Source organism: Eretmochelys imbricata, chromosome 2, assembly GCF_965152235.1.
Source record: "Eretmochelys imbricata isolate rEreImb1 chromosome 2, rEreImb1.hap1, whole genome shotgun sequence".
Lineage (NCBI taxonomy): Eukaryota > Metazoa > Chordata > Testudines > Cheloniidae > Eretmochelys > Eretmochelys imbricata.
In genome coordinates, this window is record NC_135573.1 from 154,816,535 (window position 1) to 154,831,917 (window position 15,383).

Below are 15,383 nucleotides of genomic sequence, written 5' to 3' on the forward strand. Positions count from 1 at the left end.
CTCATTAGTTCATTCATATGATCAGGCAGAAGGCGACTTTTTTCAGAACACAAAATTCTATTCAATGATGAAAAAGAACGCTCAACTGTAGCTGTTGTGACTGGGAGTAGCAAGAGATGAATTCCTACTTCTTTCATCCCAGGAAACATAGCACAAAGATTGGGTTGAGCCACTAGCGATGATAAAAAATAAGTTGAAGTCAAATCTTCATTCATTCGTCGTATGATGTTCCACTCTGTGTTCAAGTTCTCTATTCTGTCCTGATCCCACGGCAGCCCCATTGCTGGTAGTGCCTCACTCCACTCAACTGTCTGTGTTTTATAGGACAGGCATCTGTAAAAGCTACATAGAGGTTGAGTAGAATCTAGAAGTCGCTGTTGTAGATTTTTAAGAATCAAGTCTATGTACTTTTTCAGTTGTCTTAAACACTTCTTGTCCTCTTCACTTAAGGACTCAATATAAATGCCTTCATTAGTCAACTTCCGGACTGAAGTCTTTGCTTCTTCCAGTACTTTTTCAATGGACAGCTCTCTGATTGATCCAAATGTAGCTTCTATTGCTGGACAAAGATCTACTACTGTTGTAGCAGATGCCCGGATGGCATTGTTTAATGGCCCGAGAGAGAATGGCAATAGTCTTCTCTGAACATAGTAGCAAAAGTAATCCACCAGCCTCACTACTTAGATCCATCCCATCTTGGTAGATACTTTCCAAAGCCAGTAATAATGGCTGGAGTAATTTTAAGACAACAGCCAAGGCTCGCTCATGAGAAAGCCAGAGGGTTTTCCCAGGTTGGACTAATATGAACTTCAGTCCCAGTGTATCTTCTATATTTTCCAAGCTATTCAGTCTTTTTGGACTCTTGCTGAAAAAAGAATATAATGAAAACATTAAATTTGTAGCATTTGAAATGTCTTTTGAAGATTCTGCAGCTCCTACTAATGCTAGTTGGAATAGATGGCCTCTGCAGTGTGTACAGGAGAGACTAGGGTTACACTTTTCTCTGAGCAAAGCTTGTGCTCCATCATGTCTTCCAGAGAAGTTTGCAGCTCCATCAAATGCACAAGCAGCCATCTGTTTGGGGTCCAATTGACAAGCATTTAACTCTTCTAAGATGTGGGTTGTCACAGAGGCAGCTGATGTGTCTTCTATAACTTGAACATCTAGAAATGCATGTACTGGCCTACCACTGACATCAAGATAACGTACACAATAACTTAACACTGATGCCCATTTGCATCGGTGCATTCATCAGCCATGTATGCAATTTTTTAAATCCTATTTTAAACATGCTCCATGTGGGGTGCTTTTCATCTGCCGCCTGGTTTGTGGGCATTTGGGGTTCGCATGTTCAAAGTTTTCTCTACAGCCACTGGGTCTAGAAGAGCCCGGCCTGCGAACAGGAAAGCTGAGGTGCTCCTCACCGGGAGCAGGACCTTTAACAGAAACACCAGAGACACGCCGGATGAGCGGTGCTGAATCCCGCCCGCGGCCCCAGGAAATGTCCCTGACTCTCGGTAACCGTCAACGGCCCCACGGCGCCCCGCGTCCCGCTGCTGCCCGGGGCCGCCCACAGGCGGGGCGGTGTGGCGGGCGCCCAGCCCAGCCCCCGGCGGAGGGCGAGGAGCAGAATCCGATTCCCGCCGCAGGTGGATTCCGGTCCGGAGTTTCCACCCCCCATCCCCAGACCCGACCCCCTCACGCAGCGCGCAGGGGCCGAGGCGCATGCGCTCTGCACTTCTCTCGCGGCGGCGGGCCGAAGAGCCGCAGCCGGGGCGCGGGGTGAGTGCCGGGGACGCGGCGGCAGATACGGCGCTTGGGGCCGGCGGAGGAAGCGCCTAGGCGGGATGCGGGCTGCTCTCCCCGCTCCCCGCTTGCGCTTCCAACGGGGGGAGCCGCCCCGGCCGGGCCCGTCTCCGCGGGGGCGGGGCGGGCTCGCCTGCTGCCGCGCGCGGAGCTCGGAGTCGCGGGCCCGGCGGTTGGGACCGCGGCCGACCGGGCCGAGAACAGCCCGGGGCTGGCTCCGCGGGTGGCTGTCCCGGCTTGGCCCGGACCCCGGAGCCGGGGTCGGCCCCGACGGCTCCGCGGCAGCGATTAGGGAGCGGAGGAGGCTGCTGCTGCGGGGCCTGCAGCTAGGCGGGAAGCGGCGATGAGCCCCGGGGACCCTTCCGGGGCGGCCGCGGGGGGGCTGTCTCGCGCTCCCCTCTCACTTGGCCTGTAGTCAGCGGTGCCTGCAGCGCGGCGGGGGGGGGGGGGCGGCCGCTGACAGTTTAAATGTTGATGCTGCGGGTGGAAATGTGTCAGAGGAGAGAGCTGACCCTAGGAAGTTCTGCACAGTTCGCAGTGAGTGAGAGCTCCTGTTGGTGCCACTTCGATGGCTTTTAAGAAAATACCACCACTTTCTTTGTTCAGAGCGGGGTGGGGATGGCAATCCATATTGCTCATAGTGTGGCCTTGCAGCAGCAGGAAAATGGGGGACCACTCCCCATCTCCTGTGTTTGCATTGTCTCCTAGTGTGATGGGTCCTCGGAGTACAACCTTGAGTTGGGATTGCTATGCCCCCTGAACTCTCCATCCTGGGCTGTCTCTCATGATGCTTGACTAATGACAGTAGCAAACCCCTCCAGGTGCTGTTAACACTTAGCCACCAGGATGCGAGATACACCCAGATAAGTTAAATGAATGCTGTGCAAGCCACTCATGAGCTATACAGAGGGAAACACCAGCAAATCTCCCCCTCCCCGATCGTGCACCCCAGAAATGTACTGTCTAACATTGCTCAGGGCCTTCTCAGTAATTAATTCATGACTTCATCAAAGGATAATGGACATGCACCAGCTAATGTAATGTCAGCAAATTCCTCAACCACTTTAGACAAACTCACTGGTAAGGATAAAACATTAAAATAAGTTTATCAACTGCAGAAACATAAATTTTAAGTGATTATAAGTGGTAGGTATATAGAACAAAGATGGTTACAAAAGAAATAAAAGCAAAATTGCAGTCTAAATTCTAAACTTTATCAGACTAAGCAAGAGTTGAATCAAACAGCTTTTCTCACCCCTGCTGGATGTTGCAGTCAGATTCTTAATACACAGGCTGAATTTCCTTTGAAGCCTGGGACCAGTCTCCTTAGTTTGAAGACTTTCTTTCCAGCATTCTTGTTGCTGGTCGGTACCTCATGATGGTTGCTTAATGCCTGTTTGGGTCTGGCTCACCTCCTTTGTTGTCATTGACAGGCTAGCAGTGGGCATCTCCCAAACTCACAACATATTTGAATAACAAAATATAGCAAAATCTCATAACTTCATACACAATAATGATATACATAGGGTGGATTTGATTTAAATCAAATTGATCTAAATCATGATTTAAATCACTAATCAGGAAGACTTGATTTAATCATGGATTTCTACATAAAAGTGCATTCTTGGTGGTGGTTATAACCTTAATACATAGTCTTCACAACTCAGAGATAGATATAGACTTCATTTTTAGAAGGTATACACTATATATTTTTAACGTGATTTATTTTGAAAACTTTTCAGATTAGTTTTACAGCTATATCAGAAAATGAATGATTGTTTGGTTATTTCATTTAACAAAGGTAATTGAAACAGATATTTTTGAAGTTATTGGGAGGTGAACTATCTCCAATTCAATAGGTTAATCATTAATATTTGGAGGATTTTCTTGCCATGCTGTTTTAGGAGGAGAACATCACCAGACAGACATTTAAATTGTTTTATTTAAAACAGCAACGTTATGTATTCTGGATTTTTTTTCTTCAACAGCAAACACATAATATTTTAACAAAACAAGCATATGAATTTTTGAATTTCGTTAAACATTCAAGTTTCTTAAAATCATGTTTGTTTTTGTTAAAATTGTTTTTAACTAAAATAGTGAAATGAATTTTCTTTAAAAGTAAAACAAAAATTAAATCGACTATGTCAGCCAGGTCAACATGAGAAACTTAAAATATTGGCTTCTGCAGCTAACTCAGTTGTCTTCACCTTCATTTTCCTGTTTGTTCATAATCTGGAAAAGAAAAAGAAGCTTTCCTGCTTTTTCAGGTCCCAAACCACTTCTCAATTTAGAATGAATTAGTCCAGAGGAAGAAAATATTCTTTCTATATTAGCAGAAGAAGCTACTGCTGTTAAAAGTGAGATTATCACTTCAACAGTCTCTGAATCCAAGTGCTTAAGTGACTTTCATCAGTTCACTGGTGTGACTTCCTTTAAAACATCAGCAAACCTATGTTTCTTGAATGGTTCACCCTTAGCTCTGAAGTTTATTATAGTTGGCATTATGGAGGGATGATTGCTGGATGTCCATGTCATAGCCAACTCCTCTTCTTCAGTAGTTAAGATTTGACCCTGGTACTAAGTATTGAGAATATTTGCAAGAAAACGAGCTGGAGATAGTGCTTGTCCCATTCGTTTTTTTAATGCTTGTAATTTAACTCTCATTGCATATTTCTCTCTTTAAGATCTCACTCAGTTCCTTCCAAATTTCAACAGCATTAGCAATAAAACAGCTATTTCCCTACATTTTGTTCCAGGCTACAGAAATGGGCTTCAGGGTACTCAGCATGTGTTCAACATTTCTCTTAAACCCAATATTGAGAACTTTGGCTGTGACAGTGCCATCTATTTTTTCACGATTTTGTTCAGAAACTGTCATCAGATTAGGCCAGTTCTTGATATAGTGCTCAAAACCGTCCACTACTGAGTTCCATCACACGTCTTGTGGGAGAGTTAGCTTGGTTCCTCCCACTTTTTTCAGAGCAGCTGCTACAAAGTGGGAAGTATTTTGCAATTTCAACAGTGTTATTTCTGGAAGGCAGTGCATCAAATGGGACTCTCTTCACTCCTAAATAATTTCTTCTCCTTTTGGATACATTTGCAGTGTTCTCTGTGACCAAGCTGCGTACCAGACGTTTGAGTTTTTTTTTCAGTTTGTTATAGCTTTTACTGTTACTTCTTGTAAGTATTCTGCTGTGTGTGCATTTCCTGATGTATCAATTGTTTCTGTAAGGAAGACATTCCCTTTTTCTGTTGTCACACAAGCACATACAACAGGATCATTGTGGACATTGCTCCACTCATCAAGACTCAGGTTAACAATTTTACCCTCTAGATCTTTTGCACACTGCTCAATTTCTCTTTCATAAACTTTATCCAGCAATTTGCCTACGGCATCTGCTCTGTTGTGTGGACTGTATCCTGGCCTGAACCATGTTAATGAAGTGTGGGTTCTCAGTCATATGGAAAGGAGAGTTTGTTGCATAAACAAACCAGGCAATTTTTTTTAGCAATTATCTCTTTTTGTAATCTGCTGGTTCTTATCAGAAATTTATCTAGGGTTGTTTCTGGATTATGGAGGTTTTTTTTTTCTTTTTGCTATAGGTGCTACTGTGGCTATGTGACATACATGATGTGATTGAAACACTGCCATTGGCAGATAACTCTGAAACTATAGAAAATGATGGTGATCTTGAAGGTGGATAGTCTTCAGAATCCTGTATGTTGAGGATGGATTCTCCTAAACAAAATAAGTCAATGCAGTTATTTAATTATTATTACCATACTGCTCATTTAGTATTATTCATTGCATTCACTGACACTCAGTACTACTTTAAAGGTGAAGTTGTAAAAGGAAGGCCTGCCTATTTCAGCTATTTATTTTTGATCACAACTTCATCTAAAATGATAATACCATAGAGTAAAAACTATATGTTTTGCTCAAAAATGAGAATTCAAGAACAGTTCAGAAGGAAGACAGGCAGTCCTTAAGAAAGAAGTATGAAATAAAAAAGTTTACCAACCTGAAGATCCTGCATGTTCAAACATGTTCCTTTCATCATATTCAATGCAGCTTCCTCTTGAGAAGGAACACTTCTCATGATGTTGTTTCATTCGGGCAATCAGGCCTTGCATTTCTTTGTTGCACTGTTTGCATTTTGCATGCATGTTTGTTTTACCCACAGGTAGAGGAATTTCACTGAAATATTCCCAAACTGGGGTTTTCCCTTCTAGTGAGAGAATGGTATGGTAGATCTTAAATCAATGAAAGCTACACTCAGAAAGACCTCAAGACTTCTGGAATATGCTGCTCAAACAGTTTCACTTGTGTTTCTACTGCCTGTCCCTCTCTTCTCACATTTATCTCCGGACTTCTTCTCCTTGTCCAGATTTATTCTGCCCCCAACAATCTTCTATTCACTGAACTTTTTGAAACTTTGCACTTTTAGAGAGAGGTAAGGGATTGACTCTGTGTACACAAATTTCTAGAGAGACAATAGGGTTGAGGTCTGTTATTTCTCACCTTTATATGTTTATTTATTTATTTTAAAATATTTTTGCTGTTAACAAGCAGGTTATCTCTGGAGACACAAATTCACAGTTTGAGAACTGCAAAATTAAGCATCTCTGATGATATCTTCTAGACTGAGCACTGAGTCCCATTGGGTAGATAGAAAGATTAACCTAAATAATCTATACAGAAGCCCCTGGAACCCCATACGATTGGGTCCCTAATCCATGAACTATTGGAACTCATTTACAAAACTTTTCTTAAACATTACATGAATATATTGTCTGATACTATAGAATTAGAATTTATAATTCCTATTCCATAATGAGATATCTTTGAGCTATATTGTATCTTAATTAAAACTGTTTTTAGATAGGTTTTTTCCTCAAAAAGCATTTTATCAAAAAAATCCAATTTAAATAAAAAATGTTTTTAAAAAAAAAACAAGTATTGATTTTTTTCCACCCTGATACATAGTTTGACAGAACAATGACAAGGCATGGTTTATATGAAATATAACCATATACAAATGATGAATATGGGGTTAAAGTGTGCTACTTTGAGGTACAGTACATCACACCTAGCTTCTTGGAGAAGGTAGCTGAGGTGGCTCAGGCCCTTCTTGTCTTCCCAGGTGTCCGTAGTGGTAGGGACAGCAGTGGTTGGGATAGTAACTGACAATAATATGACCTGGTGTGCTCTGGTAGTGGATCTGGGTATGTGTGCAGCATTTTGGAGCAAGCCTCCCAGTCTAGGATGATATACTTGGGCTAGTGGGATTCATAGTTGTGCTCTAAAAATAGCTGTATAGACAACACTGTGAAGTTGTGGCTCAGGCTGGAACTCTGGCTCTGAAGACCATCCCCTGCCCTAGGCTTCAGAGCCATAACCACAATTTCACAGTGAAGTCTTTTCAGCTATTTTTGGAATAATAGTGTTAGCCCCGCTAGCCCAAGTCTGTTGACCCAAGCTGGGAGACTTACTCCAAAATGCTCTGTAGACATACGGAGGCCAGGTAGCTTCCTTACTGGTTGTAAAAGCTGTTGCTCTGCTTTCTGCTGGAGTCTGTTCGCACAATCTGGCAACTAATCTGAGTTGGTTAAATATGGTTCAGATTTTCAGGCTTTTCTTCACAACTGTATGAACTAGAAACATTTTTTTAAAATGTAATCTTAGATTCTGATATCATGTGTCTCTGGAAGCTGGGAACCTAAACACATGGCTGTAATATCTGTGCCTCAATCTGGCTCTGTCCATACATGTATCTGAAAAGGTAAAACCTGAGAAGTGTGGCAGAGTATATGATTATAGTTTAGATGTGTGTATATTATGCCTGGTGGGTAGGGCTTGGGAGAGTGCCTCTCCCACCCCCCTTCCCCCCAATTTGAGGCCTGCTCTTAATGAAACACTGATGTTCTCAAAACACAATAATTAGCCTGGAAATTCAAAGCTAAACTTCCAGGTTGCTGAAAAGAAAACACCCAAAACCCAAACATTTAAAATATGCATATACCCAGCTACTATAACAGAGGTGGGCAAACTATGGCCCGCGGGACCCTCCTGCCCGGCCCCTGAGCTCCTAGCCTGGGAGGCTAGCCCACGGCCCCTCCCCTGCTGTTCCCCCTCCCCCGCAGCCTCAGGTCACTGCGCCGCCAGTACAATTCTCTGGGCAGCGGGGCTGCGAGCTCCTGGGGCAGCAGGGCTGCAGAGCCAAGCCTGACCAGTGCTCTGTGCTGCCCGGTGGTGTGGCTGTAGCACCGCCAGCCACTGGCGCTCCAGGCAGCGCGGTAAGGGAAGCAGGGAGTGGGGGTGTTGGATAGAGGGCAGGGGAGTTTGGGGGTGTGGTCAGGGGGTGTGGATAAGGGTCCAGGCGGTCAGAGGGCGGGAAATGGGTTGAATAGGGGCAGGGGTCCTGGGGGGCCAGTCAGGAAGGAGGGGGGGATTGGATGGGGCGACGGGGGGCAGTCAGGGGACCGGGAGAAGGGGTGATTGGATGGGGCAGTCAGGGGACAGGGAGAAGGGGTGATTGGATGGGGCAGGGGTCCCGGGGGGGCAGTCAGGAATGAGAGGAGGGGTTGGTTGGGGTGGGGATTCCGGGGGCAGTCAGGGGACAGGGAGCAGGGGGGGTGGATGGGGCAGGGGTCCTGGGGGGGCCATTAGGGAATGGGGGGGTTGGTTGGGGCATGCCTTGCAGCCTCCCCTAACTGGCCCTCCATACGATTTCCGAAACGCAATGCAGCCCTCAGGCCAAAAAGTGTCCCCCCCGCCCCTCCCGGTACTATAACATGTTGACAGATTAAACCAGAATTCTCGTGTCTTGCATCCAACTAAAGTAATACTTCATAAATATTTTTGTAGCTTTCCTAGTCCTTTTCATCTCTTTTAAATCTCAAACATGGACACCGAACCTGAGGTAAAGAAAGAGAAGAAGCAGCATCAGCATCCTTTCTACTGCAATGTGAGTACTTCATATTATTAAGGGCCTTTGACAAAGTATAATTTTATCCATTGTTGAAGGGTTTGAGAGTAGGAACAAAATCAAAGAGTTTGGGGAAACCATTGAAAACTAGCTAGCTTTAAAATGGCTTAGCATCTGTCTGGTGATTTGCCCAACTATTGCCCAGGTTCTGGAACTCCTCCTCCCTTTTTTTTTATTTATTTGAATAACCCCTATCATATTTCTAGCTGGTGCCAATACAAGGTCTTCCTGTGCAGATACTTGACTCTTTTTCTCTCTATTAAAATGATAATCCAACTCTACTAGACCAGCTATTTTTGTCTATAGATGCTGTGCATTATCTTTTTTCAGGTACAATATTTTTTTGATTCTCAAGATCAGAAGAGAGAAAAATGTTTTAAATAATGAAATAGCCTCCACAGATATTCCATTCTTTAAATTGCCACACGGGTCTGGAATCTTTGCAATCAGTTAACACCTAACTGTAGAGTCTTCCTTTGATTTGTGTGCACTGCTGCATAGAAGCTGTCCATACCCAAATATCATTAGCTAATAGTTAAGGCTGAGAGTGCTAGTCATGCATTTCATGTGTGTCTGTGGGTAAGGGGAAAATTATGGAAGTAGTCAGTGCTGTTACTCTTAACTGTCTTCATTGATGCACACCCATAAACTGGAAGTTAAGAACATTTTGAGTGTTGTATAGATCTAGCTTGGTCTTGCGATGATGCCCTGGAGAAAAAAACAACCAAGGATGTGTCTACACTGCAGTTGCAGATGCGATTGCTGCCCATGTATGCCTACCCAAGCTGCAAGCTTTCGTCTGCTTACCACAGATCAAAATAGATATGAAGCTGCTGTAGTGCTGAGTTTCAGTGCGGCTGTATAAGGGCACCTGGAGTCCTGGGTTTGTAATCATGTTTCTAGCCCATGCTGAAGCCATTGCTATTTTTAGGCATGCTAGGTAGATTAAAGCTAGAGCAAGTATGTCTACCTGAGCTGCAACTGCACCTCCAATTACAGTACAGTAGAATCTTGGGAATGGAGGTTGTTTGTAACTCTGAAATGTTCATAACTCTGAACTAAATGTTATGGTTGGTCTTTCAGAAGTTTACAACTGAACATTGACTTAATTCAGCTTTGAAACTTTACTATGCAGAAGAAAAATGCTGCTTTTAATCATCTTAATTTAAATGAAACAAACACAGAAACAGTTTCCTTATCTCGTCAAATCTTTTTTAAAACTTTCTCTTTATTTGTTAGTAGTTTACATTTAACACAGCACTGTACAGTTTTTGTTTTTGGGTCTCTGCTGCTTGATTGCGTACTTCCAGTTCCAAATGAGATGTGTGGTTGACTGGTCAATTCGTAACTCTGCTGAACTTTGAGGTTCTACTGTATAGACGTATCCTAAGAGACAACCTTATCCATCCATAACACACACTTTCATCTCACCAGGGACCAAAACTATAATTCTTTGTGCATATTCATATAGTAGTTGATCCAACTCTGTCCTTTACAGCAGTAAGAAGTCCACATAAAGACATACTTACTGTGATGGGACCCCCGGGGTACAACCTGGAACAGTGGGACCACTGTGCCCCCTTAACTCTCCAGCCCGGGCTGTCTCTCATGATGCTTTGCTAGTGACAAGCAGCAAACCTCTCCAGATGCTATGATCATTCAGTTAACAACATGCAAGGGACACACCCAGCTAAGTTGCATGAATACTCTCTAAGACACACATGAACCATATATGGAGAATCACTAGCAAATCTCCCCAGCCTTGCACCCCAGAAATGGACCGTCTTACACTACACAACACCTTCTCTTGAACAATGTAAGCTCATTAATTAGTTCACTGCTTCGTCAAAGGATAGTGGACATGCACCAGCCTTTGTAATCTGAGCAGATTCCCCACGCATTTTAGACAAACTCACTGGTAAGGATAAAATATTAAAGTAAGTTTCTTAACTACAGAAAGATAAATTTTAAGTGATTATAAGTAGTAGTTACCTAAGAAAATAACAAGTAAACATGCATTCTAAATCCTAAACTTTCAGACTAAGCAAGATTTGAATCAAATAGCTTTTCTCGCCCCATTGCATATTGAATGCAGGTTCCAGTTCTTAATATGCAGCTGAATTTCCTTCTCTGCCTGGGACCAGTCTCCTCAGTTCAAAGTTTTTATCTTCCCAGCGTTCTCGTTGTCTTCAGCATAGGCGGGGAAAGAGAGAGGTGGTCTCATGAAGTCCCACCTTGGGGGGTGGGATAGCTCAGTGGTTTGAGCATTGGCCTGCTAAACCCAGGGTTGTCAGTTCAATCCTTGAGGGGGGCCGTTTAGTTGATCTGGGGCAAAAAATGGGGATTGGTCCTGCTTTGAGCAGGGGGTTGGACTAGATGATCTCCTGAGGTCCCTTCCAACCCTGATATTCTGTGATTCTATGATGCCTTCTTTTATACTCAGTTCATGTCCCAAGGAAGATACTGGCCCAGACATGTCCTGGTGGGCCTTGCTGAGTTATAGTCATAGTCAATCCCCATTGTGTGGTGCTTGCTCAAATGTCTCATAAAGAATTGTAAATTTCTTGTTTACAGTTCCCCTGCTGTTCAATGGCTTGTGATGGTCACTTAACACCCATTTGTGTATGGGTCACCTCCTTTGGTGCCTCTGGAGAGCTAGCTCTGGGCGTCTTCCAGACACATAGCATACTTCAGTGTCAACCATATAGCAGAATATTATAATTCCATATACAATGATTATATGCATATTTTGACAGAACAATGAATTCCAGCATGTGACCTTTCATATGATACCTTGCAAGGGCATGCTTTATATGAAATATCACAATGATATTCAAATGATGAATATGGGAGTTACAGGGTGCTACTTTGAGATACAGTGCATCGCACACATTCTTAATTGGACAGTCAGGATAGAGAAGACCATCCATGTGTCTGTCCGTTTTAGGATTTGGAAGGTGCCTCTCACAGTGTTTTCCAAGTGCTGATGTATTTAACATGCCGCCAACATACAAATATCAGGAAATGCAGAGCTAGTGTATATCTACGTGCATAAACTTCCTAATCCTAGACCATTCTCCAAATTTAAGAATTCTGGTTACATATACTGCAGACTGTTTAAAGTCCTTAAAACAGTTTTAAATGCTTAGTGCCCTCCCCTTCCCCCCAGAAAATATAGTTTGAAATGGATATAAACCCTCATGCATCAGGGCATATGTCCGCCTCTAACTGATGGAAGTTAGGAATTTTCCTTATGAATGGGTTACTCCATAATACCAGTTGTAGTGTTTCTTGAAAGGTCTGTTGGGTAGGACAGTAGAGTGGGAGTCAGGAGACCTGAGTATTATTCTCAGTTCTATCACTGAACTGTTTTCCAGTCCCATCTTTTGTCTGTCCTGTCTGTTTTAGATTGTAAGCTCTTTGTAACATAGCCTGCGACCTTCTTAAAGCCCATATTCATAAAAAGAGCAGAGAGGAGTGATGGTGATGAGGTTATAGAATTTTGCGGGGGGGGGGGGGGGCTAGGAGGAGCCTGGGGCTATTGTGGCACAATAGAGGTGATTTGGGATGGGGTATATATGGGGAATATAGGAGAGAGATGATCGGGGGGGGTGACATGAAGGGATGGGGATAGATGGAAGTCATAAGGTACATGAGGAAAGGAGGCAGCAAGAATCTGTTGTATTCATGTGGAGTGGGAGTGAGAAAGGGGACATGGAAGCTGGGCACACAAGACTGACCCAGGACTTGAGGAAGGGGATGAGGCAGAATGTGTGGTGGCTGGTGGATTTGTGGATGAGGGTAGAAGGGAGGTGCAGCAGAAATGAATTGCAAAGTAGCTGAAGTGCTTTGGATGACAGAAAGTAATAAAGGAATTGTGGCAGAATGTGAGAAATAGTGGTTGTGTGGCAGAGGCTGTGGTGGACGCCAGGTGAGTGGGAGGGAAAAGAGACTGGCTTTGGCAAAGGGGTTAGGCAAGTAGAGGGGCAGTGAAGGTGAGGGGAAGTAGGAACAGAGAGAGGGAAGCTTAATAAACAGAAGTCAGTATCAGTGTTGAGAGGCATCAGGATGTTGTGAGTATGAAGCACATTTAGCAAGGGCAGCAGAAGTATTCAGGGCATTAGGCAGATGGTGGGGATGTTAGGCAGAGCATCAGAGAGAAACTCTTTTGTCTGTGCATTGTGAGGACTCTCCAGTAGAGGGAAGTATTAACTCTGGGGGTAAATGATCATTGGTCCTACCTATAAAAGTCAGCATGATAGCCCAACTTCCTACTCTGGCTGCAAGTATGGGCTTTGCTGGGTGGGGAAAAGGCTCTTCTTTTGAAGGGCCACGCTCCCAGAAGGATTTCACAGGACAGCGGACCCTCCTTGGCAGGCCCCTGGAGAAGGAAGATGGGTGATGTGCCAAACCAGCCAACTATCCTTCAGAAGACTATACAGAGAAGTGGGGGGAAATGGTCTCCATTCCCCAGCCCCAGAGTATTTAAATTGGAATGTTGGATGAGACAACATGGGGGAATTGTTGAACACGGAGTGGGGCAGCTGGGTGTCGTGTGAGTTTGGAGGGGAGAGTTTCTTGGTTAGGAAGGGACATGTGTAAAACAGGAGGTAGTCGTGCAGAGAGTATGCATTCTACACTAGAGCAGAGCACCTGCTAAGTGGAGATCTTGTTTCTTTACATTTAATCTCTTCAGATTTGAAGAGGCCTTTGCATAGTGGGGGCTATTTTGCTTAGAAGGGAAGCAGGGTTAAGGCAGGGAGTATGGGGAAACAGATATGTTGGAGGGAGACATCTATCCCCTCTCTCCTGAGGAACCTCATTTAGTAGGCTCATTGGTGCGTGACAAATGTACCTTGGCTTTTGAACCTGACTACCTTACTGAGGTTTGTGTGTACATTGGGAGGAACTGGGATGTTTAGGGGAGTTGTCGGGGAGGAGTGGAGGCTCCTGGATATCTTCATTCACACATGTACACCACCTCTGATTAATCTCATTTGGCTCATCTTTCCACAAATGAGCCTACATACATTTGTCAGGGTCTGATGCATCTACTGAAGTTTGTTGGGTGGAAGAGAGAGAACTGGTGTGTTTAATTGTTGCTACTGAGGAGAGCATGGATGTTGGATGTGAGGGAGCTGGCTGTTTTCAGGCACAAAGAGGAGCTGAGTTGCTGAGGGAACTTGGGTGGAACCAGGTTATTTGGGGAGGCATAGAGGGAGTGGTTGGCATGCAGGGGGTGTGGAGCGTTTCTTGCTTCTTGTAAATGTGGATGCCTGTCAAACCTCATTAGACTTGTTAGTCTCTGACAAATGTATGCAAGCTCATTGGGGACTGAGGGGAGCTTATGGAGACTTGTTGGGGATGAGGGAGGATGGAGGCACAGGGAGTCATAAGGGATATGGAAAGTCTGGCAGTGTGAGGTTGGAGGTACAGGGTGCTAGGGCACATGGAAGGGATAAGAAAGGTATTTACAGACCATGAAATGTATGTAGAGTGAATGCCTTAAGCAGATGGTGTCCTCAGCGTTTCAGTACCCTGCTCATTCCCTGCCCAATGTGAGTATACAAACCTTAGGAGGTCTACATTTGCTTAAAGGACTCACTCACCCTGGGTACCTTTCAAGGGCTGTATGGGGGAAAACATTCCTTTCAGACCATTTCATTTTATATCAATTGCTTTCTCTTCAGTTTTATAGTCCCTTCAATGAAGCGTTGATGTGAATCATACTTCTTGAACAACAGGAGAAAAGAGACACAACAGTTCCTGGTCAAAGTTTTCAAATTTCTTTAGAGCTTGGGTTTTGTATCCTTTATTCTGATACTTTTGAAGATCACCTTTCCATACCTCTTTTAATGAGTTTGAGAGAGATGGCCTACCTCAGTTGAATGTATTTGAAAGGTTTGGGCCAACCTGAAACCATCTTATGCTATGGAGAGGGACTTTTAAATGAAAGACGGTACTTTGATCCTCCTCTTTGGAACCCAGTGAATAGAGTGGGTTTTTGGGGGTTTTTTTTGGGTTTTTTTTGTAATAGCAGTTTTCTTTTTTATTTACGTACATCTGTTGTGTCAGATTTACTCCTGAGCCATAAGTTTTTGTTTCTTCAGCTTCTTTTGAGAGATCTTTTTCTTCTGAGCAACTTCCTCTTCTGGCTTTGGAGCAATCTGCTCCTTCTCAGTGAGGATCATCTCAATATGACCCGGGGAGCTCATGTCGGGGTTGATATGACCATAACCTCTGTAGGTATGCCTGCACATTTTGTGGGCCTTGTTGACCTGGATGTGCTCAATTACCAGAGAATCCACATCCTGCTGTTCAGTCTGGGTTTAGAGGAGTTTTGTTTCAGCAGAAATCAATTTGTACAACCTCAGGGGTATAACTGGAGTTTATTAAACAGGGAGATTTTGATTAGTTTGAAATATGAATGATATTTTTCAGAATTATAGTATTTTTTCTGTTTGCTTGCATAATACTATAGAAATAATTATGAATTTTCTTTTTAACCTAGATTTGCAAAATCTCATGTGCTTCTGCATTAAACTTGCAGACTCATTTTCTTGGATTCAAACACAAGACGGTAAG

The 15,383-nt window shown here is 43.8% G+C and overlaps 1 protein-coding gene across 2 annotated transcripts in view; it reads left to right on the forward strand.

Annotated features, from left to right (window-relative positions):
• The first annotated feature begins 1,723 nt into the window (after nt 1–1,723).
• LOC144261379 (uncharacterized) overlaps nt 1,724–15,383 on the forward strand; it is a 61,214-nt gene continuing 47,554 nt past the window's right edge. For both annotated transcript variants that reach the window (XM_077810856.1, XM_077810857.1), the window contains exons 1-3: nt 1,724–1,782; nt 8,678–8,777; nt 15,310–15,378. In XM_077810856.1, the coding sequence (XP_077666982.1) occupies nt 8,715–8,777; nt 15,310–15,378 (132 nt within the window). In that variant the 5' untranslated portion in view covers nt 1,724–1,782; nt 8,678–8,714. The remainder of the gene's footprint in view (nt 1,783–8,677; nt 8,778–15,309; nt 15,379–15,383) is intronic.